A 23,578-nucleotide genomic window follows, 5' to 3' on the forward strand; every position below is an offset into this window, starting at 1 on the left:
TAGCAGCCCGCTCTACTACCTGAGCCACAGCCATCCCCAAAGTGATTGAATTGGCCACTGCTAGCCTTGGCTGAAACGCAAGGCGAGCTCAGTGGAGTTAAATATTCTAATATTTGTGAGTGTGTGTGTGTGTGTGTGTTTGTGTGTGTGTGTGTGTGGGGGGGGGGGGGGGGGGGGGGTCTCAGCTGTCAAAATGATCAACCTGAAATATATTAAATGAAATCACTGCAGCCTTTCAACAGGTTTGTCATTTATTATGAGACCCATCACTGACTGCCACATTTTCTTTTTGGCAGATCTTGAGATGATTGGACACATCCTCACACTCCTGCTCTGTCTCGTGTGTCTGTGTTCGGCCCGTCCTCAGCCAGGTGAGTTGAGTTCGGCAGGAAATGACGGGCTTGTAGCTCAGTCCAAACTTTGTCACCCGCCTTGGCACTTTTCTCTGAAGTAGCTGTAATAACATTTGCAGGTCCAAGACTGAGAAAGTGGAAAATTATTATTACTCCAGCACAACACAAATTCACTCTGCTCTCCAGTATTCCCTGGTTAACACACACACACACACACACACACACACACACACACACACACACACACACACACACACACACACACACACACACACACACACACACACACACACACACACACACACAGCTATAGGGCAGCTATTACTGCAATCCTTCTGCAGATTTCACAACTAATTGAGTCTGTTTCCTTCTTTTGTTTTGTGGGTTCCAGAATAAAATTTTACTGAGTCTGGGCTCCAGATTCAGCTGCTCTGCTTCTGTTTTGTGGCAAAAACTGAAAGAATATATTTTGTTCAGGTATAACATAGATACCCACCTATTTAAACCTCTCTAACTGATATCATTCAGCTGTGTGTGTGTGTGTGTGTGTGTGTGTGTGTGTGTGTGTGTGTGTGTGTGTGTGTGTGTGTGTGTGTGTGTGTGTGTGTGTGTGTGTGTGTGTGCTCCAACTCTGTCTCCTTCTTGGATGGAGCTAGCATGGCTCACCCTGCTCAAATTGCTATTTCTCTTTGCTTGGGTTGGTCAGGCCACAGGTTACTGTGATAAGTTTCATGAACTAAGTTGCTGTTCTCCACAGAGATTTAAAGATGAACTCCACATAAACAGTTTACCTGCATGCAACCAAAGCCTGCTCAGATGTGACTGGTCTTTACTGCTCAGACTACAAATGGAAACTAGAAAGCTCCCAGTACCTTACCCTTCCATTCGGACTGCATATTACAGTTATTAGGTCACAGACAAGGGGCTTCTGGGTGTGTCCTGTGGGCCTGTGGGGTCTGGTACTGAGATATTGGCAGCAGATTCTACTTTTCCTGATTCTATTTTGGGTCCTGGGAGCTAAGGAGCAGGGCCTTCATGGATCAGTGGATTGGGATGAAGTTGAGTCCCTGCTTTGGGCCCTTTGTCATATTCCTTGAGCTTCAGGTTTAGCATTTTGGCCAGTGCCTTGTTTTTATTGGAGCCAGAAGTGTTCCTGCTTGAACAGTAGGGTGGAGAGCTAAGTTATCATCCAAAGCCTGGGTGTAACACACAGACACAGATACCTAAACCAGTAAAACACTGGATTTTCTCTCATCCAAGGTGGAGTGTAGACTTCTTAGATAGGATATAATTCCATTAAAAATGCTCCAAAAAGCATTAGTTTTATTCACAACACCTGCCTGTGTTTTAAAGGCACAAGCATGGTGAGTTGCATTATCAGAGGTGAGGCCAGCAGGCAGTTACAGCTCACCTGCCACTTCCCCTAACTACAAAATGTAATCAAATTTAAAAGATGGAAGATAAAATCACTCTGCAGTGACCTCAAATCTTTCTGACTAGTCTGGAGCTAACTGTGATCCAACAAACAATTTATGTCAGCGAGATTTGGAAACCTAAAGTCTGCTTTGCATCAGTCTTTCAGTCATGTAGGAGACGTCTTGTATCAGCCCGAGAGGTTGAATTCAGCAAAACTTATTACATAAATTTTGCTCACTCCACTGGCAGATTTTTCTCTTAAAATTATCACTTTTGATTTTTTTTTTTTTAATTATTGTCCAGCTTTATCGGGGACGTACTCAAACACAGACTCACACTGGTTCTTGTTTTTCTTCCAGCACCTCAAGAGATGGCAGTGAAGATGAAGAAGAACCTGCCTGTAGCTGGCTCTCTAGCAGGCCAAGTGGTGCTACCGTGTCCCTTCTCCATAATGGAAGCCTACCCCAGCAGTTCCACACAGACTTCGATACACAACCCTACACCTGCGCCTCTTCACAGTCCTGATGAACATCTCAGGATCAAGTGGACAAAGCTGGACGGGCAGATAGAGAAGGTGGTGCTGGTGGCCCAGGGGACGGTGGTGAAGGTGGGGCAGGAGTTCGAGAGCAGGGCGTCAGTGCTGGCTGGAGACGCCTCTCTGATGATAGAGAGGCTCAGGGCCAGCGATGCTGGGTTATACCGCTGCGAGGTGATGCATGGGATGGAGGACACTCAGGGCACCATCAGCCTCACTGTCAGCGGTGAGTAAGAAACACACACACAGCTTTACAGTCAGATTAACAGCATGTATGCAGAGTCTGCAGACTTCATCAGTGAGTGCATCCACATGTGCCCAGTTGACTTCAGAGCGGGGTCTAATAAATTTCATGTTGGAAACCCAGCTTTGCATTATCTGCAGTTCCAGAGAGAGAGAGTTTTTAATTTTAATAATGTAAGAAAATTAATAAATGCAATTAAAAATTTGCCTGACAAATTTTCACCCAACAAATTACAGAAAAAACCAACAGAAAGAGCCTTGGTAATATTTACTGATCAGTAACTAGCTGTTTGTAGTAGATTTATTTTGTAGTTTAATCAGGAAATGCTGCAGCATTGTGTGCTTCATTAAGTGCACTCGTTACAGCTTATTGTGCTTCTTCCAAGAAGCCAAAAATCGAGGAAAATATTAGTTAATACAGGCCAAAAAAATCCAACTCATCTAGTGATCCCAGTAGAGTAATGGGTCAGCTCATAACTACTACACATCCTATCTGAAAATATCATATGTAGTATTAAACAGCTTCAGCCTGTGTACAGTTACTGCTTTCCCTGCAAGCCTTTTTCAGCCCACCTTGCCTATAACTCCTTCATTGTTTGCTGTTTCTGACTCCTTGGTACCTGCTTTGTTCTGTGCTGCTCTCACAGCCTTAGGATTTCCACACATGCATGTGGAAGGGTGGGTAGGGCACAGCCCAGCACCCTGCCATCTGTGAACAGCAGTTATTTCAATAAGAACTTCTGAAAACAACCCAACTTCATTCTGATTGGCTCCCAAAGAGAAGATTTTACCAGCAGGTGGGTGGGGCTGTGCAGGTGAGATGACTATATTAGGAATATCTGCTCCCAATGATATCAGAAAGATCCAAGAGTAGAAAAAAGGATCAGTATTATAGAGCTCTTACCCACCTGCTGCACCAAAACCAGACAAAACAGGAGACTTTATAAATTCTAGTTAAAAAAAATTTGATTATCAAGATTGTTGGATTGTAGTCGGTGTTTTTGCTGCAGTTCAGTGTTGCTGGATAAGAAAGGATGAAGAACGCAGACTCTCGGGTTTCTGGGGTTCCCCAGTCTGGGTTCACCCAGTGGAAACAGCTCAGCCAACAGCCACGCAGAGCCTCCCAGACATTTACACAGATTCCACATTATGACTGAACAGGAGTCTTTGTCGGGGAGCTCCACACAAAGACGCTCCCTATGAGTGACACACAACTCTCCATTTAACAGCTCAGACATCCATTCACGTCCTCCTGCAGCTCTGCCAGGATATCCTCACAGATGAGAAATGATCCTCCTGCCCTGCTGAAAAAAACAGACCTAATGACACAAGCTATGTATAGTCTGAGGATGACAGCCGAAATAGCTGGCTGGTTTGGATTTCTCTCTATGCGGACTTGTATCTGAGGCGTGATCCAGTTTCTGTCATCGCCGAATCTTTGCTGTAATCTCTTCTCATTTGGCAGAGATTACAGCAAAGAGACGGAGTCACTGAAATGGAGCATCGGTAGAGGCTGGTGCTGCGGTGCAGGTCAGGATGAACACCTCCGCTCATCTTTTGAAAACCTGGATCTAATTCAGGACCTTAAAGTACATTTACCCAGGGATTTTATATAAGTAAAAATGTGCAAATTAATTTATACCACTTTTTAATGTTTTACTTCTGTTTCTTGCGATTTATATTATATTTTATGACATTTTAAAAATATTTATAAAGATTTTTCTTAGATTTTTTAAAAATCTTTTATTTAAATTTTGTTTTTACACTTAATTTTGATTTCCTGTCATTTTTTTTCAGACCTTTGACTTTGGATTATTTGTAATTTTAGTTGCATATGATAATAGTTCATCTTGAGGACCTTCAATAAGGGGTTTGACGGGTTTTTGATCAAATAAAATGCTCTTGAAGGCATCCACGCTCTCCTGATTGTTGATGATCTCCCTGCAGGTGTGGTGTTCCACTACAGAGCTAACACCAGCCGCTACAGTCTGGACTTTCCTGATGCTGTGGCAGCATGCCACGCTGTAGACGCGTCCATTGCTACACCTGAACAGCTGATCGCTGCTTTTGAAGACGGCCTTGACCAGTGTGACGCAGGCTGGCTTGCAGACCTGTCAGTCAGGTATAGTCCTAAATCTCTTTAAACACGTCATAAATGTATGCTGGTGCAATAAGAATGTCTCAAGTGTTCTCTAATCTCAAGTTTTACTTCCCTCATTATGCCGTGACAAATTAAGCAGATAAAATATCTGGAGTCGATTCTAAATGCTTTCCACTGGAACTCTCAATATGAGGTCCAAAGAGATGCCGACACAAGTGAGGGAAGCCATCATTAGATGTCTTCTTCTTCCACCTGCTCCCTTTAGGGGGCGCCACAGCGGATCCTCTGCGTCCATCTCAGCCAATATCAGCATCCTCCTCTGTCACACCAACCCTCTGCATGTCCTCCCTCACTGCATCCACATCCATGAACCTCCTCTGAGGTCTTCCTCTTTTCCTCCTGCCTGGCAGCTCCATCTTCAACATCTTCTGTCCAGTATATCCACCATCCCTCCTCTGCACATGTCCAAACCATCTCAGCCTTTCCTCTCTAACTGTGCCTCCAAACTGCTCAACCTGAGCTGTCCCTCTGATGGACTCATCCTGTCCATCCTGCTCACTCCCAATGAAGATTTGAACATCTTCAGCTCGGCCTCCTGTCTTTGTGTCAGTGCCACCGTCTCCAATCCATCACAGCAGGTCTCACCACCATCTTCTAAACCTTCCCTTTCACTGCTGCTGCTATCCTTCTGTCACCCCTGACACTCGTCTCCACCCACTACACCCTGCCTGCACTCTCTTCTTCTCCTCTCTCATGCACTGCCCATATCTCTGGATGGTTGACCCCAGGTATTTAAACTCATCCACTTTCATCACCTCTGCTCCTTGCATCTTCACCTGTCCACCTGTCTCCCTCTCATTCACACACATGTATTCTGCCTTGTTTCTACTGCCTTTCATTCCTCTTCTCTCCAGAGCATACCTCCACCTTTTCTTCCACCTGCTCCCTCCTCTCACTACAGACCACAGATAACATCATAGTCCACAGAGACTCCTGCCTGACCTCATCTGTCAGCCTGTCCATCACCACTGCAAACAAGAAGGGGCTCAGAGCCGATCCCTGATGGAATCCCACCCCCACCTTGAACCCATTTATCATTACTGATCACCTGCACTTCCTGATTCACTAATGTTTCTCCGTCTCTCCTCCTCTCTCTCATTTTTTAAGGAGGGAATCATTAGACTGAAAAACAAATAAACCTAGCAGAGAAATAGCAAAACCTTCACAGTGCAAATGCATAATGACCCAAAGCGTACTGTAAAAGCAAGCTGAGAGTTTCTTCAGAGGCAAAGCTACAAAAACCAACTACTATTGGCATTACTATTATTGTTTATTTTTCAGATATCCAATCACAGAGCACCGTCCAGGCTGTGCAGGTAATCTGATGAGCCGGCCAGGTGTGAGAACCTACGGCATCCGTGACCCCACAGAGAAATATGACGTATACTGCTACGCAGATAAACTACAGGGTAAATACACGTGAGACAAATACATGCTGGTCCTTAGGTTGACATTTTTGGGAAAGACAGGATGTTAGAGGGTGCTGTTAGTTTAGCTTAGCATGGGAAGCATTTATGGGAAGCATTTAGCTGGGCACTTTTTAAAGTTAAAAAAATACACCCACAAACTCCTCAACCAGTTTCTAACTGCTGTAGCACCATATTCAAGTGATTTAGCTGCTGGTTAAATTTGTCTTGGTAAATGATTCTGATAAAGTGTTTTTCTGCTCTGCTTGAGTACTCAAAGCTCTTTAAACAGTATGCCTCATTCACCCATTTAGACCCACATTCATACACCTAAGTGCTCTCTATGTAACATTCACACTGACAAATGCATCAGCAGTAACGTGGGGTTCAATATCGTGCCCAAGGATACTTTGGCATGCAGACTGGAGCAGCCAGGGATCGAACCACCAACCTTCGAATTAGTACGAAACCTCCTGAGATGATTTTATTGACACTAATCTCATTAATGTAAAATATGGAGAAAAATGACCAGTTAGCTGTGAGCTGACTCTGTGTATCTGTTTCCTCGGTCTGTAGGTGAAGTCTTCTATCCTCCCTCCATCAGCAATAAGCTCACCTGGCAGCAAGCAAGGGAAGAGTGCAAAAAGCATGATGCTGTGTTGGCATCACCCGGTCAGCTGTTTGCAGCGTGGAGGGCAGGGCTAAACCGCTGCGACTATGGCTGGCTGTCTGACGGCAGTGCCCGCTACCCCATCACCATCCCCCGGCCTCAGTGTGGAGGAGGCCTGCTGGGGGTCCGCACGCTTTACAAGTACGAAAACCAAACCGGTTACCCAGACCCCACTGACAGGCACGGAGCGTTCTGCTTCAAGGGTAAGATTGATACAAACTGGACAATAATTTACCCTGCTTATTCTCATCAGACGGCCTCATATCTACTGATTCGTGCCATATACACAAAATAGAGATTTTCCAGTTTTAAAGGGGAAAAAAGGCCTCGCACTTGGAGGCTTTAGTGACAGAGTGTTATTTTGCCCTCACACCAGAGACCAGAGTTCATTTTTACACTTTTCTCTCCACAGCCAAGTAGTTTTGTTCTCTAAACCTAACCAAGTAGTTTTACTGCCTAACTGTAAACCTAAACCTAAGCCTAGCCTAAGCCACACTGGAGGTCTCATACCGGAGTTTAGGAAATAAAACGACACTGCTGGGTAGAAAAAGATGAGGACCTCTTTTCAGACCTTCATTCTCCTCTCTGAAGAGTCTTGAGAACAAACCTGCCACAGACATGAAACATGCTGCCTGCTGATAATGGTTTGATCAATAACCATCATCAGCAGGCAGCATGTAATGAGTACATGCTGGTACATGCAGTACCACACTCACCCTCGTGTCCACACCTTTGACTGCTACTGTAACTCCACAGCTTAAAAATGGGTGTCAACACTGAAAACCAAAATACTTTTTACATTCAGCTGAGAGAGATTTGGTGATTTGGCCAGAGGTCAAAGGTGATATGAGATGGTACTTTGTATATGTTGGCAATACACGCCACAGTTGTAGTGTAAGAATGATAGTTTCTAAATTAAACGGCTTTTTGTCAATTTTTGACAAGGAAATCATAAAGTTGGCCTTGAAGACCTCGGTGGATGTCAGGCGAATTTTAATGGCTTGTTAGCATGACCCCCACTCTACACCCCCACACCGTTTTACCAGAATTCATTCGAAGCGTTGAGCTGTTGTGTTTACACGCAGAATGACACGCAAACGCTACTGAAAACATGACTTCCTTGGCGGCGGTAATGACCTCCCTCACGCTGATAAAAAACAGAAATGTCAGATTTCCATCTGTTTCAGAGATCATTTCCCCTAATCTCATTCCTTCTGCCGAGGTTTAACAGCACCCAGCCGGAGTGTTAGCACCACCAGCTATTTTTTTTCTCCATGAGCAAACTCAGAATAAACATTTTTTCTGTTTATCTGGACAAATTTCTCAAGATTCTGGGAAAACTGTGTGCGCTCCATGTGAATGAAGGCTGAGATAAGTCAGTGATCCAGATATTATTGATCTTAACTCTAAAATTTCTCAAATCCAGCCTTACAGAACATCCAGTCACCCGCCCCTTTTTAAACAGTGAGTGTAACAAAGCATCTGGGACGTTGGGATTGGTGGATCCTCCAATTTAAAACAAGTCTTCTTCTATATTAAGTGGTGAATAGCATGTTTCACCTTTACACCATCATCAGGATCTCAACACTGCATGTTTTCAATTCTATTCACACAGCAACAATCAACTCAAGGTGTTTTTATAGACCTTCATATACTCGAGCACTCAAAGTGCTGTATACAACATGTCTCAAGCACTAAGTTCTTTCTATCTAACACTCACACTCTGATGAATACATCAGGAGCAACACGGGGTTCAGTATCTTACCCAAGGATGCTTTGGCATGCAGGAATCAAACCGCCAACCTTCTGATTAGAAGGCAACCTGCTCTACCTCCTGAGCCACAGAACCCAGCAGTGCCATACGAACACAGAGAGTGAAACAAGTTGGGAGCTCGTTTCACAGCACAGGGGTCTGCAATAAGAAAATCTGTAATATTACTGGTTTTTAAAAAAGAAACCAAGTGTATGTAATCCAGGTATGTAATCCTGCACTGTTGAGTTCGCCACCCTGACAAACATCCACATCACCATGACAGCAAAAGTCGAGATCACTAAATAAACACTGAGGTGTGCTGCAGCACAAACGGCACAATGTGCATCCACCTAAAAGCAGCGGAGCATAAAGAGTGGAGAGCAGGATAAGAAAGAACAAACCCAAAGAGAAGGATAAACTCTCACTCGCCGTGTTTATGGTGGGACATGCTTTTTACGAGGGGGAAAACCCAACATGTGCGCTGTAACACAGATCAAGCAGAAGCAGGACAGGTCCCTAATGTTTAACAGCTGGACCCTGCCCAAACTCCGACAGACAGACAGAGGGAGGAGGAAGTGGAAAAGAGGGGGAGTTCTTCCATAAGTAACATCATCATATAAAAAACACAAACCTTTAGCAGCACAGCCAGCTCAGTCAGTGCAGTGTGAAGCAGTGGCATCAGACACACTGAGTATGATGCACTGTATATATATAATTTCAAAGAGTCACTTGCCTGGCAATGCAAAGGTACTTTCTGAACATGAAACCTGTGTAATGTGTTAGCCAGGCCTTAAATATGGTGGCAGAACTGCACGAGAAAGTTGATGTACATCAAAGTGACAGCATGAGGACAGACCCCAGCCCAGCCAGATGGCTGAAGCTAAAACACATGACATCATATCTGGGCGGGGCCCAACGTGCAGCCACGGTCTCCGTCACAGTGCAAAAGAGCAGACACAAACACAGTTAATGCCCAAGTGTGCAGGCGATAAACACCTTTAGCACGCCGCTGGTAGAAGAAGAAATAAAAAACATGCAGTTTTACAAGTATTCCTGCAACAGAAGTCGGAGGAAAGTAGAAGTACAGAAGTATAACGTGAAAATTTATTTAATAAACATAGTGCAGTAATATCTGAGGACTTGTGTAACCTTAACCTGGACTCTAATACAACAGCTCTGCCGTAATATTATCATTTTCTGTGTTGTTTTCATCAAAGGTATTAGTTTCTACTCTATGTTTCTTACCCAGGTTGTAGAGGGTAATAGTGGTGGTGTTCAGCTCTGGTTGCAAACAAGCCTGATTGTGTAGAAGTCCATTAAAAATCATGCTCCCCTCCTTTGATTTATGACCTCATAAATGTTTTCCTGGTGAGTTTCAGTCACTATTTTCAAGTCCCATCGAACACAACAGCAGTTTTTACTCTGAGAATCTCCACTGGCTGCATCTGTCTTTGATAAACGGCCTCTGTGTGATTTTCAATTTGGCATAAAAATGTCACATATTTTATTTTAGCTTCTCAAACGACAACTTTAAGCATTCTTGTACAGCAGCAGACTAATACGACATCAGAAGACCATCGTGGTCTGGGAGAAATTATAATCAGGAATTTGATCAGTTTGCTGACATTTAACAGAACAATGAATCAAAAAACTGAAACAAATCATCAGAATACTGAATAACTGTTGTTAATTGCAGCCTTAATTGGACTGAAATTGTTTTAAAATGTTAGGTTTACACTGGGTATAACCAGCATCAGTAAAGTACCACCATACTTGAGGAGAGCATTGATAAAATAGAAAAGTGTAAATTTAGGAAGCGCAAAGAGAAAAAGAGAACCTCACAAAAGCCAGCCAGCCACACACCCTCCTGCCTAAACATACGTCTCCCTGTCAGGCAGCCGGGTGGGATGGAGGGGAGTCAATTACATGCCGTTTATTAAAGCATTATGTATGTGACGTCCAAAGCCTGCCGCTTACTCCCATGACACTAACCATATGAACTCAGCTCTCAGACACACACAAAGGACTGCATTGTATGTATGCTTAGGAGCTTTTCTCACATGGTATATGTTCCATTATAATGAGATATAAATCTTTCTGAGGATCACAGCAGGTCTTTTAAAGAAAACTCTTATGCTCTGTTTACAATTGTGAAGGATATTATTTTCAGAGCAAAGATTTGGCTTAAAAACAAACAAACAGCTTGATCGCTGTGAGCTAACTGCAGGCTTACAGACATGGTCAAAAGTGCTCTCTCTTTCAGTTCTAAAGACTTTTCACAGATCAGGACATAAAGAAATGATCTGGTTCTTACCTGCTCCTAAAATACAACCTGAGATGAACAACAGCACATGGCATGTTACACTGCATCATTATCATTATCATAATTATTGATGGGATTGTTGATACTTTTCCTTCTTGGCCTTCTGCAAACACACACCTGAATGCTCCAGAGCAGCAAACTGCCAAAGCTTCTGCTTTTACAGAGGTGCTCACACTGCTGATGATCAGTTAATCAAGTGCGTCTGATCAGCAGCTCCTGGCTGCTGATCAAACTCTAACTCCTGTGGAAGCAGTGAGGGTGTACTTAGTTTTTGCTTCTGCATGTCGGCTTAGAGTCTCTTGAATAAACAATGACGGTGTAATATGTCATGCTTTGTTCTTTATCTGAGGTTGCATTTGTCTAAGTAAGATTATTTGTATTATGTCCTGAGGGTCTTCTGAGGTTTTCTGGACACATTCAGGCTTCCAGTAGTGGTGCTTTTTTTTTTTGAGTGCTTCAGGACTGAAACTGCTTCATTCTCGACAGCTGACTTCATGTTTCCAAAATCAGTAATCAATCTGCTACATTTCCTTTTATAGCTCGCTGTACTCTAACTGCCATCTGACAGCTTCATGATTAACATTTCCCAAACTGCCCTGTTTCTTTTTTTAATGACTCATGGACTTTACTGATTTCATTCTATAAACATTTTTGTGCTCGATATAATCAACTTGCTTAGCTAAACCGTTTTAGACTCAAAGTTTCCCACTGATGGTGCTCTGTGGTATTTTCCAAATCAGATCTGGTTTATTTTCTACTTGAGTATTGTTAACAAGATATATCACTTATACAATGTCATTTTTGCTAATACCTATTTAAAACTTATTGGTGTTGCATTTAATTCCAGTTGGACATCTGGAATGTGAGCATGCAGGTGAAAACCCTTTATTTCCATGAATATGAAGGTCTGCCATGATTCTTGTGCTTTATATTAGTTTATGTGCTTTGTAATTATTTTCTGTAATGAGTAAGGAAAATTGTTGCCTTTTCATTAACAGAGTTGCAGTTTTCACCTGTTAAACTCTTTGCAGGACACTTTTTTAACCTCTTGTTCTCTTTTACAGCTAAGCTACCAGAGCCTACTACCACGAGCTCCCAGATGATTCCAGATGTGTACAAACCTGACACCCCCACGTACACGCCCCACACTCCACCACCCTTACATCCAGAACGAGCTGAAATCCAAGCAAAAGGACCAGAACCTGTTACAGATTCAACAACCCAAAAAGAAGGAGACCAGGCAGGGTCAGACAGGGGTGATGGCAGAAGGGAGGGAGATGGCAGCGATGACTACAATGGTGGGGCTGAGGAAGATGGAATGACAACCCCGGAAAGCACATCACATGATGTTCAGGGGATCAGAACATGGGTGGAAGCCTTACCAATGGAAATCCCTGGTACTGCAGATCCTGTTCTTTTAGAGAGCTTTACACCAGAGCCAGGCATCCCAGCTGGGACCACAGCAGAGGGGAAACAACCTGCAGTTATCTTCAAAGAGGACCACACCATCGGAGCGCCAACGGTATTTGACCCGGAGAAATCTCTGGCTCCTTCTGTAGGTGGGAAGGCATCGCCCAAACCACCTTTCCACCTCATCTTTGTCAATGTGAAAAAACAGAATCAGTCAGAGTCAGGTGAGTACAAAACAAGAACTGGCAGTACAAGTTTGAATTATTTGAGATTCTTTCCATCTACTTTGTGCAATGCACCAGTAACACTGGCAGCAAAACAGAGCACGATGTACCACCACCATGCTTGACAGTTGTTACACTGTTCTTTGTTTAAAAGCCTCACCTTTACTCTTCCAAACATGTGACCAAATAACTCAGCGTTTGTTTCACCTGACCATAAAACCTTTTAACTCCAGAAGGCATTTGGCGTGTCCATGAGGACAGTTGCAAATTTTAGTCGAGCTTGACGGTGTCAATTTTGGATCAGGGACTTCTGTCTTGGTTGGCACCCTCTCAGTCCAAGACAATGTAAACTTGCTTTCCTGTGGACAATGGTGGTGGTGTTCTTCATGGGAGCTTTGGTGGTTCCTGGGTTGTTCCTGAACATCCTAACCCATTTCCTCTCATCTGAGGGTCACAGTTTGGGTCTTCTTCCAGACCTTGGCAAAGTGGTCACACATCTGAATAACTTGTACTGACATGCAGCTGTTTGAACTGATGATCTTTGAATCAGCAGTTGTTTAGAAATGGCTCCATTAAGCATCTGGAATGGACTTCCTAAAGCCCGGACCTCAACCCTGTTGAAAATGTGTGGACTGTGCTTAAAAGCAGGCCTGTATCAGGAAACCCACCAATTTAAATGACCTCTGCCAAATCTGCCAAGAGGAGTGCTCCAACTTACAGCCAGAGTTTTGGCAGGAGCTTGTTGATGTCTCTCAAAAGGGTCTCCTTGGGGTGCAATTTGCTAATGGACTTTAACCAAACATCGGTGGGTGTGTATCTACACTTTTGACCCTGTGTGGATACACTCAAACTTGTGCACCCAATTCGTATTTTTTAAAGTTGTTACAATCACTCCTTCCTAAAAAACAGATCAGTTAAAAAAATCTTTAAATGCCCAAAATTACCAGGACCTTCATGTCCACGATGAGTGACTAAACATTTGGCCACAAGCACGTAAGCGTGCTGAACCCCGCTATGGATCCCCACTAAAGACCTCCAGAGTGTCAATATTTTACAAATAATCTTTTGTTAGACATCTTTGAATTTGAAATGAACTACTCATACTGATATTTACACCAGTGTGTGGTGCAATGAGCCCTCCTGAATCTTGCGTAAGGCATTTTTGTGTGTGTGTTTTTGTTTTGACTGAGCAGTTCAGTCTTTCAGTGAGAACATTTATCTTCGTGAATTACTTTGTGTTTATTATGTTGTGCTGTCAGGGACTTAAATACAATCATTTACAGCAGATTTTGTATTGTTTGTTGTCTCAGTAGAGCCACATGGATACAACCCTCAACTTTTCTAGACGCATCCCTAAGAGGTGCATGTGTAAACATAAATGTCCAACAGAGATGATCGAGAGATTTTTAACCTAATCGCACTGATTTGCAGCATTCTGAGAACAGCTCAGATATCAGTGAATTTACATCCTGCAAGTATCTCTCCTGCCGACTGCACATTATACCACAGCAGCATCCTTTCCTACAGTGATAATCTGAAACCAGCTATCTCCTGTTGGATGGACAGTACCAGTTTGACTGTCACTGTATGTCACACATTAGAAAGTTCAGCTGCAGACAATGGCTCCACCTGATTCTCGTTGACAGCTGCTGCATGGCGTTCATGTATGAAATAGAAAAGGAAGCACCTTTGGTTTTATACGCTGACAGATTCTCACACACAAACACTCTATTTCTAGAGCCAGATGTGGAAATGATGAAATCAGTCATTGCTGTGCAGCCAGTTTGTAGTTAAACATACTGTAAACACATCACAGATTCTCCACTGGGAAAGCAGGAGGGCCTCAGGAAAAGGCAAATACTGTAATACAAGAGCGGCCGAGTCCCTCTGAACACTTCCCTTTCTCTCACACACAAAGACACAGTGGTGGTCTGATGGAGTGATTAGTCTCTGCTGCATGACGTGCCCTTCAGAGCTTTGTATTCAACTTTCTCATCAGGATTTCTGCAAGAAAGAGTCGCCAACAAACCACAAATACTTGACTGTAATTGTCTTTTCTCCAGGGAGCAGCTTGAATTGCTGAAAATAACAGGTTCTCAAACAATCCCTGTATTCTGCACTTCATTTTCCCTTCATTCACTTGAATTAGCTGCATTACCACCAATGCTGGATTACATTAAACAGAATAACCAAGAACTGGCAGATGGGGTTTTTTTGTTTTTTCTGATTAGGCTGGATTAGACCACAGCAGATCATGTACTTTGTCTATCTTTTTTTAAAAAAAATAGGAGAAGAGGTCAAATGTGACACAACATTTGGATGCAAATTATAATGTGATATTTAGAATCCTGGCTTCCTCCCACAGTCCAAAGACTTGCAGTCAGTGGGATTAAGACACATACTTTCTTATAGTTATAAAGCTTTTTTCCCTTTTTTTTGACCAATAAATCATGAAGTTGACCTTGAAGACCTCTGTGGATGTAAAGCTACACAGTTTACACAGCCATCGTGTTTATAGACAGAATGACGCACACGATACCAAAAACATGACCTCTGATAAACGTGAGTTTTATGAAGCGCTCTGCAGTAAATGCAGTGGGGTTTACAGCAGTAAAACAAAGAGCACAGCTTCTTTATCCAAAGTTTTTTTTCCCTTTCTTTGGGGATATTCTGTGCCTGGAAAGGGTTAATAGCAGTTGACAATAGGAGAGGCCCTATCTGCCTGGAGTCCCATAATCATTCATTCATTACAGAGCCCATGTCTTTGTTGCCGATAGCCAAGTGGTACCATCTTCCAGAAGTTGAGTTTGCTGTTGAAATGTTGAAGGCGTGTTCTGTTGCATCTGTAATATATCATCACATAAAGCAGAGGCTGTTTTTTATAAAGCTGCATCCTAACGGCCAGGAGGGTCACCAAAGATCTGCAGATGTATAGAAGTCTGTGGTAAATCTGCCCTCGGCTGCTTTTTTGTGCGCTTACTAAACACTCCTCTGATGAGTTTATGGTCTCAATTGCTGGCTATATGAACATAACCACCATAATGTGACCATTGTTTGGGGTCACTGACTGGTTTCTAGGCCTGTGTGTCTAAGCCGTTAATTATACATAACTTCATGCCATAATACGATTTAAATGCTCCAGTTACTCTTAAATGGCTGTTTCTCATCTGTCTTTAGTGGATCGTATCCTGGAACTGTTGAACCAGCCTGTGGGCGGCTCTCAGTCGCTCGTTCCCCAGCTCACTGACGGTAAACAGATAACCAGTGAATTTGTCCGAGGCAGTGGGGACTCCACCTCCCTCGAGCCATCTCCCATTGATCTCCCACCAATGGTCAGCTTTGTCAATGGAAAACATGAGGTACCTTCTATAGATTAATGAGTTTACTAAATAATTATTGTTTAATCCCATGTTAGATTATTCTCTCACTTATTTTAAATATGTAAAGTAGTCTAAACCGGCCTGAATAGAGCTACTAGCTCTTCCTCACTTGTTAAAGTAATCATGCTTTTTCAATCCATCCAGGTAACATTGAAGCCACTGCAGCCAGAGGAGGCCAGAGGAGATCAGTTTGAGGTGGCCACCCCTGGACAGGAGAGTGAAGAAGGCATAAGCGTGACTCCCTTTGATGACAGTGTCATCGAAATCCACACAGAGATGATGACAGAGGAAACCAGGGATACATTCATTTATTCTAAAGACTCAGATGACGTTACGGTCTCAGGTGCAGACGTGAGTCCTTATGTCTTTACAGACGCTGGGAGAATCAAAACTCAAGAACCACGTCAAACAGCAACGACAACCACAAACCCATACACTGTCGTGTCAGCAGCATCTCAAAAGATACTAAGTTCAGTCCTTCCTGATGTCTCCACGCCTGTAACTGATGTCGTCTTCACTGATGAGGACATGGAAAGCTCTGCAAGCCACTCCGCAGATGACGAGGTTGGCACAATGCAGGAGGCCTCTGCAGATGGCGCTCTGCCCACCCCAGCTACAGGACACCAGCCAGACGTGAGGACCGATGAGACAGAAATTGGAGGGACAGAGCTTACGACTTTCTCCCCACACACAAAGCCACAGGAAACTACACAGGCTCAGACTGAGGACTATGAAGGGTCTGTCTCTGGAGAAGATGAGGCCTCAGGTCAAGATGTATACCCACCGGAGACACCCAGTCTTAGCACCATGCTGCCACCAATTTCACCTGCAGCAGGTACAGAAATCACAGATGTGCCTGTAGTTTCATCAGGTGATGATGCCATTACAGACACAGACTCTGGGGAGGGGGAAACTTCTGGGGTACAGGGTGGTCTGGGTGGCCTTTTCAGAGGTGTTACTGTTACCGTTTCACCAGCTGTGGCAGCCGTAACCTTTGGACAGCAAACCTCCACAGACATAAAGGACACAACGCCAGAAATGAGGACACTTAAGCCTTTCACACATCCCTCCCTTGGAGATAAGAGGCATCCAGCTGCTACAGCCGAGCCCGCCTCTGCTTCCTCTGACAGCCATACGGAGTTTGACAGAGAACATGCTGAGCAGTCCACCACGAGCTCCGTGCAGAACGTAACCCAGACCACACTGTCCACTACTCCACCCTTTTATACCTTTGACCAAAACAGATCTGTCCCCCAGTGGGCTCTGATCCCTGACCCAGCTGCCACTGCTTTGCCAGAGGAAACATTTGTAGGTTATGATAAAGAGATCGCCCGCGTTTTGGTGGAGTCCCGCCCTCAAACACCCGAACAGACAGTGTCCACAGTTCAACCAGACACCAGCTCGGACTCGGTTTATTCGGTGGAGGCCAGCACTGTAAATGTTAGAGGTACATGAACTCTTTTGTTGTTGGTTTGGTTTAGAGCTACAGTGGTGAAAATGGCACAGCAGCTTGTTTTCCCTGCTTGAAATGTTGATAGTTACTAGAATCAACAGCTGCTTCCAAATGACCCCTCGCTAAGCCATCTACCTTAGTTATAAAAGGAACATAGCATGCATTTTTGTTACTAATATACTCTTGTGCTAATAAAACTCTGTGTTATACATTGTCAAAATTCCAAGAGATTTTGAGATTTTCTCCTTGTATATCAAGTATTACAACTTAATAGCACCAAAAAACACTTCCAGCCTCATACAAAAGATCTGTTCGGGCTTCCCTCCTTCATAACAGCTGCACAGTGGATGAGTTTTCTTAACCCACCTCTTAAATTTAGGGACATGATGTCTTTCACTGACAGATGTGAGGACACAGGCAGCTGTAGCTAGTAGGTGTCTGCTAGGACCACCTCTTCATCATGGTTACATTTAGAAGCATTTTTAATGAAAGCACAGTATCAGTCACATGAATGGGTGAGTGTGTCTAAACTTTTGACTGGTGCTGTATGTAGGACCGCTTTTTAGCATTTGCACAGTATCTCTAAAAGTAGAAACATCCTGTCTCAGAGTGATGCTGAAAAGCTAATTTATGCATTCATTACTTAATTGATATTAAATGTAATTCATATTCATCAGGCTGTCCTAAAAGCTTTCTGAAAAGCCTTCAGCTGATCCAAAATGCTGCAGCTAGAGTACTGACAGGGACTAGAAAGAGAGAGCAGATTTCTCCCATATTGGCTTCTCTTCATTGGCTCCCTGTTAAATCTACAATAGAATTTAAAATCCTCCTTCTCACATACAAGGTCTTGAATAATCAGGCACCATCTTATCTCAAAGACCTCATAGTCCCATATCACCCCTTCACTCTCAGACTGCTGCCTTACTTGTGGTTCCTCGGATACTTCAGAGTAGAATGGGAGGCAGAGCCTTCAGCTTTCAGGCCCCTCTTCTGTGGAACCAGCTCCCAGCTTGGATTCAGGAGACAGACACCCTCTCTATTTTTAAGATTAGGCTTAAAACTTTCCTTTATGATCAAGCTTATAGTTAGGGCTGGATCAGGTGACCCTGAACCCTCCCTTAGTTGTGCTGCTATAGGCCTAGCCTGCTGGGGGGTTCCCATAATGCACTGAGTGTTTCTTTTCATTCACCTCTTTTTACTCTGTTTATACCCCATTCTGTGTTTAATCATTAGTTATTATTAATCTCTGGCTCTCCTCCACAGTGTGTCTTTTGTCCTTTCTCTCTCCCCTCAGCCCCAACCAGTCACAGCAGATGACTGCCCCTCCCTGAGCCTGGTTCTGCTGGAGGTTTCTTCCTGTTAAAAGGGAGTTTTTCCTTCCCACTGTCACCAAATGCTTGCTCATGGAGCGGCCAGGGGGAGGGTTATCTGATTTTCTTTGTACTATTGTAGGGTCTTTTTTAGAGAATATGAAGCGCCTTGAGGCAACTGATGTTGTAATATGGCGCTCTATAAATAATATTGAATTGAACTGAATCTTAGCACTCCACCCGCTTGTCACTTCTGGCTCCAAAAAATGAACATAATGCCAAAATGTTAACATTGCAGCTTCAAAATGCAGCTTTCACAACCAAAGACATAACAGTATCACTTCCCTGTTTTATAAACAGTCTATGGTCTTTGGGTCATACATTTTACATCAGATTCAAACTGTGAAAGGCAAGAACTCACTTGAATGAAAATTGCTCACTTACCGTATGAGCCAAACAACATTTTGAGCTTCCAGGTTTGCTCATGTGGTTTGCAGCTCACAGCAAAAGTGCATTAATGTTTTTCCTTATGGGTCCATAGCCTTTGTCATTACTCACTTTTCTTGAAGCTGGAGAGTTTCGACAACTATTTGCATTAAAAATTCCTAACAGGGTAAAAACCAGTCCTGTTTGCAATTGGAGGTATCCTGTCAACAATTGTACAGACATTTAATTTTGCAATATTGAAATATGAGAAGGCCGAGCCACCAATAAACACAGCCCTCCAAACCCAGTGTGTCTTCCTATAAACACTGATGCTCTGCTATGACAATAAATAGTTGTAAAATAAATTTGGTTCAATTTTATTTATGTAGCACTAAATAAAAACAGTCACCTCATCTCTGTTAATGATGTTGGTTATTGGTGTGATTTGAATAGTTTTCCATTTTTACTGTCCCCTTGATGCAGATCTCCTGCCATGCTCAGCCATGTGTCAGAACGGTGGCTCATGCTACAAGAAAGGAACACAAAGTTTCTGTGCGTGTGCAGCTGGATACACCGGGCAGCACTGTGAAACAGGTACAGACACCCACAGAGCCAAGTCAGCCATGCTGACCCCTCACTGACAGGTGGATAATCATACTGGTTTGTGCTGTGTGTCTGAAGATGTCGACGAGTGCCACTCTAACCCGTGTCTGAACGGAGCCACCTGTCTGGATGGGGTCAACTCCTTCACCTGTCTCTGCCTCCCCAGCTACACAGGAGAGCTCTGCGAGCAAGGTCAGGAAACAGAAATAATAAGTGAAAAAGTTACAACATAATTCATCTGTGGAAATCAGTTCCCGGTTATATGTTGTGACAGCCATTATTTTCAAGTATAAACACTGAAGCTGCTGCATTGTGTGGCTGTGAATGTCTGAATCAGGGGCCTAAGATTTCATTTGTTCATTCAAATTAATTCAGTTACAACTTTTGTATCCTATGAATATAATGTTACCATAAAGACTGGGTCCTTAATGAATCGTTGGCATCACGTTTGAAGTCATTTGAACCCACAGATGTGCAGTAGTGAACTGTTGTGACAGCGCTTCACTTTAAATGAATGCAACAGAGCCCTCCACAGGTCAGGGGCAGAAAAGTATGCATGAAATCATGCACTGATTACAATCCAAATGTCCAACCTAACAATTCTGATTTGTGGGACGGTGATTTTTATTTCTTTGGATAACATGTCAAATTATTTTACTAAGTGTTCTTTAATTTCAATTTATATTCCTAATAGAATAATATATTCCTAACTTTGGTTTCAGTCTCATTCAAACTGATTTTAAAATAAAGTGCTCCAGGCTGCTTTTTGGGTTTTTTTTTTTTTTTTTACATATAAAATCCAGATGAAACATGTTTGACAGTCTGTGGAGCTCAGTGAGCACATCACCAAAATGCTAGTTTTCAGTGGTGTTACCTCTGATCCTGCTGACTGTGAGGTAGAGCTAGTAAATGTTACATAAGAGTTACATTAATAAAAAGAGAAAAGACACTGGAACTGATTGAGGCTATACACCAGGGATCCTCAACTCCAGGCCTCGAGGTCCGGTATCCTGCAGGTTTTAGATGTGTCTCTGCTTCAACACACCTGAGTCAAAAATAGAAGTCATTAGCAGGACTCTGGAGAACTTGACTGCATACTGAGGAGGTAATTCAGCCATTTGATTCAGGTGTGTTGGATCAGGGACACATCTAAAACCTGCAGGATACCTCGAGGCCTGGATTTGAGGATCCCTGCTATACACAAACTGTCAGAGCGAGGAGATCGTAAATGCTAAACTGGCACACAGCTGGATACAATAACACAACTATATATTTGATTTTCTTTTGCAGCAGAAGTATTTTTGCACAAATCATTATGCTGTGTTTGTACTGCTACAAGGAGGAACAATCACCAAAGAGAATACATGGTTTTGATGGGCTTTAAATTACAACTGCATTGGAGGGGGCAAAAATAAGGGGTGACATGTGGACTGGATTGAAAACAAAGGACACATATAATTAAAACTAACTATGTAATTATTTATAATTTACCAGTATTTTGAGCCAGTATTTTGTTTCCACTCTGTCTGGTCTTATTTCTTGGCCCTGTGGGTATGGCTAATATAATGCATGAATTATTATTACTAACCCAATTGATGTGAATATAACATTAATTAGAAGTTTACCTTCAATAATATTAAATATTTAAGAGGAATTTCAGCATGCATATAGTAACGTGCCGTGCACACGCTGACATAAGTGCACACAGGTGAATAAATGGTGTTTGGCCTCAGCTGTGGTCCAGCTTTGGGCGTTGGCTCTTTAACAGATGAGTTCCAGCCTCTTGCCTAATATTTCTGCCATTACTCAGCACATAATCGAGGCCCAGGCGCACAAGAGGACTCTGAGGATTAATATTTTCCATAACAATGACAGTTTTTTCTGTTACTCTTTGAGCAAAAGTCAGATGTTAGGTTTCAGAATGAGGCCACATTGTTCTTTCTCTTATTATTGTGTATTCATAATAAGCAGTTATTTAACTAAGTTATGCTTTTATTTGATTGCTGCCTATAGTCCTTTTTCAAATTTTTTTTTGGGTGTATTTTAAATGTTTGTCCTCAGCAGGTTTTAAATTTTGATAAATATAGCCTCAGATGAACAACACATGGCATATTACACTGTGCCATTATTTATTTAACAAAGAGCGAAGAGTTAAAAAAATGTGAGAAAGTTAAAATGCACCCCATGAGTCAGTAGCTTGTGGAACTACTTTTAGCAGCAATAAATTGAAGTAATAATTTCTGTATGATTTTGTCAGTCTCTCACATTATTGTGGAGTAATGTTGGCCAACTCTTGTTTACAGTGTTGCTTCAGCTCTTTGAGGTTTCTGAGCATTTGTTTGTTAAAGTCCAACCACAGCATTCTTTTGTTTTTCAGTCATTCTCTGGTAGATTTGCTGCTGTGCTTGGGATCATTGTCCAAGCTTTAGCTGTCAGACAATACTGTGGTATACAGAGGAGTTCATGGGCCACTCAGTGACTACAAGGTGCTTAAATCCTCCTCCCTCCACCTCTGTGCTGACAGTTGTTCTGAGGTGTTTGTGCTGATCTGCTGAGTTTGGTTTCTTCAAACCTGCTGCTGTGCATTATGGACCAACATCTCCACTGCTCCAGAAGTATTGGTGGTTTGTTCAGATTCAGCTTTGCTGTGCTGCTATGTTCTTTACAGAGAGGAGTTGCTTTCTCCTGCAGCTCTCCTAAACAAGCCATACTTGTTCAGTGTTTTTCTAATTGTGCTGTCACTAACCTTTGACATGCTAACTGAGGCCGGTAGAGTCTGAGCTTGAATGTTTTCCATCCATCCATCCATCCATGCATCCATCCATGCATCCATCCATCCATCCATCCATCCATCCATCCATCCATCCATGCATCCATCCATGGAGCCTATCCCAACTGTCATAGGGTGAAAGGAAGGGTACAGATCACCAGTCTATGAATGTTTTCCATTTGTGAATAAATAGAAACCCTGGACCTATATCAATTCCCAATTTGTAGGGTGCATCCATGTGAATGATGAATGAATAATGTAGATGTAAATTATGGGCTATTTACTTCTTATTTTTCCTTCCTGATACATGCAAAAGTTCAAAAACCAGGGACACAGCTGTCCTCTTGCAGTTTTTTGCCAGTGGAAAGAATGAGGAAAAACAGATAATTGCTCTGCTGTTTCTCCAGAAAGCTTTTGCAGCTGTGTGGCATCGAATCAATACTGCTAAATAGTGCTTCAGACCTTTTCAGACTTCTCTTTGTGTCCTGGATGATAATGTTTCATACTCAACTGACCACTCTGATCATTTCAAACTGCCAGAAGGAGAGCTGTGGATTACAGCTCTGCATTCATCATAGACCTCACCTGAGCCTCCAGGTGGCTGCACAGTGGCATTATTAAAATGAGGTGAGCTGATGATGGCTCCTGCCCCAAAACCTCGACAGCTACTTTCCATCACGACTTTATTGGCACGTGTTACTCTAAAGCCACTGATACAAAACAGCCATTGTTTGCAGTGCCTGACAAAGCAGTGGGCTGATTATGTGACTTAAGGTCTTTGTATATTAAACTGAGTGTGTGTGTTGTACATTAGCTCTGTGTGTGTGTGTGTGTGTGTGTGTGTGTGTGTGTGTGTGTGTGTGTGTGTGTGTGTGTGTGTGTGTGTGTGTGTGTGTGTGTTGATCTGCAGACAACTGGATGTTTGATGTTTGTGAGAGTTAATCAAGTCCAACTGTGTGTTGCTGAGCTCATTCAGTGCGGAGCTTTTACTCCCCAGCTGGACCTCAGCTCTCTCCGTGCCTCACTCTCACTCTCTCTGGCCAGAACACACGAGTCTGATGAGAAATAAAATTAAAAGCTGTTGGGTTCACTGTTACAACGGCCTGGCTCCAGATCAACTGGTAACTTTATCAATATAATCA

The 23,578-nt window shown here is 43.0% G+C and overlaps 1 protein-coding gene across 1 annotated transcript in view; it reads left to right on the plus strand.

The window, feature by feature from the left end:
• Positions 1 to 23,578, plus strand: part of vcanb (versican b) — a 35,919-nt gene that overhangs the window by 1,494 nt on the left and 10,847 nt on the right. Inside the window, exons 2-11 of the mRNA XM_030723915.1 lie at positions 297 to 371; positions 2,129 to 2,530; positions 4,495 to 4,669; positions 5,990 to 6,117; positions 6,691 to 6,987; positions 11,925 to 12,494; positions 15,672 to 15,853; positions 16,019 to 17,321; positions 19,547 to 19,657; positions 19,745 to 19,858. Of these exons, the coding sequence (XP_030579775.1) occupies positions 297 to 371; positions 2,129 to 2,530; positions 4,495 to 4,669; positions 5,990 to 6,117; positions 6,691 to 6,987; positions 11,925 to 12,494; positions 15,672 to 15,853; positions 16,019 to 17,321; positions 19,547 to 19,657; positions 19,745 to 19,858 (3,357 nt within the window). The remainder of the gene's footprint in view (positions 1 to 296; positions 372 to 2,128; positions 2,531 to 4,494; positions 4,670 to 5,989; positions 6,118 to 6,690; positions 6,988 to 11,924; positions 12,495 to 15,671; positions 15,854 to 16,018; positions 17,322 to 19,546; positions 19,658 to 19,744; positions 19,859 to 23,578) is intronic.

Source organism: Archocentrus centrarchus, unplaced genomic scaffold, assembly GCF_007364275.1.
Source record: "Archocentrus centrarchus isolate MPI-CPG fArcCen1 unplaced genomic scaffold, fArcCen1 scaffold_30_ctg1, whole genome shotgun sequence".
Taxonomy (NCBI): Eukaryota; Metazoa; Chordata; class Actinopteri; order Cichliformes; family Cichlidae; genus Archocentrus; species Archocentrus centrarchus.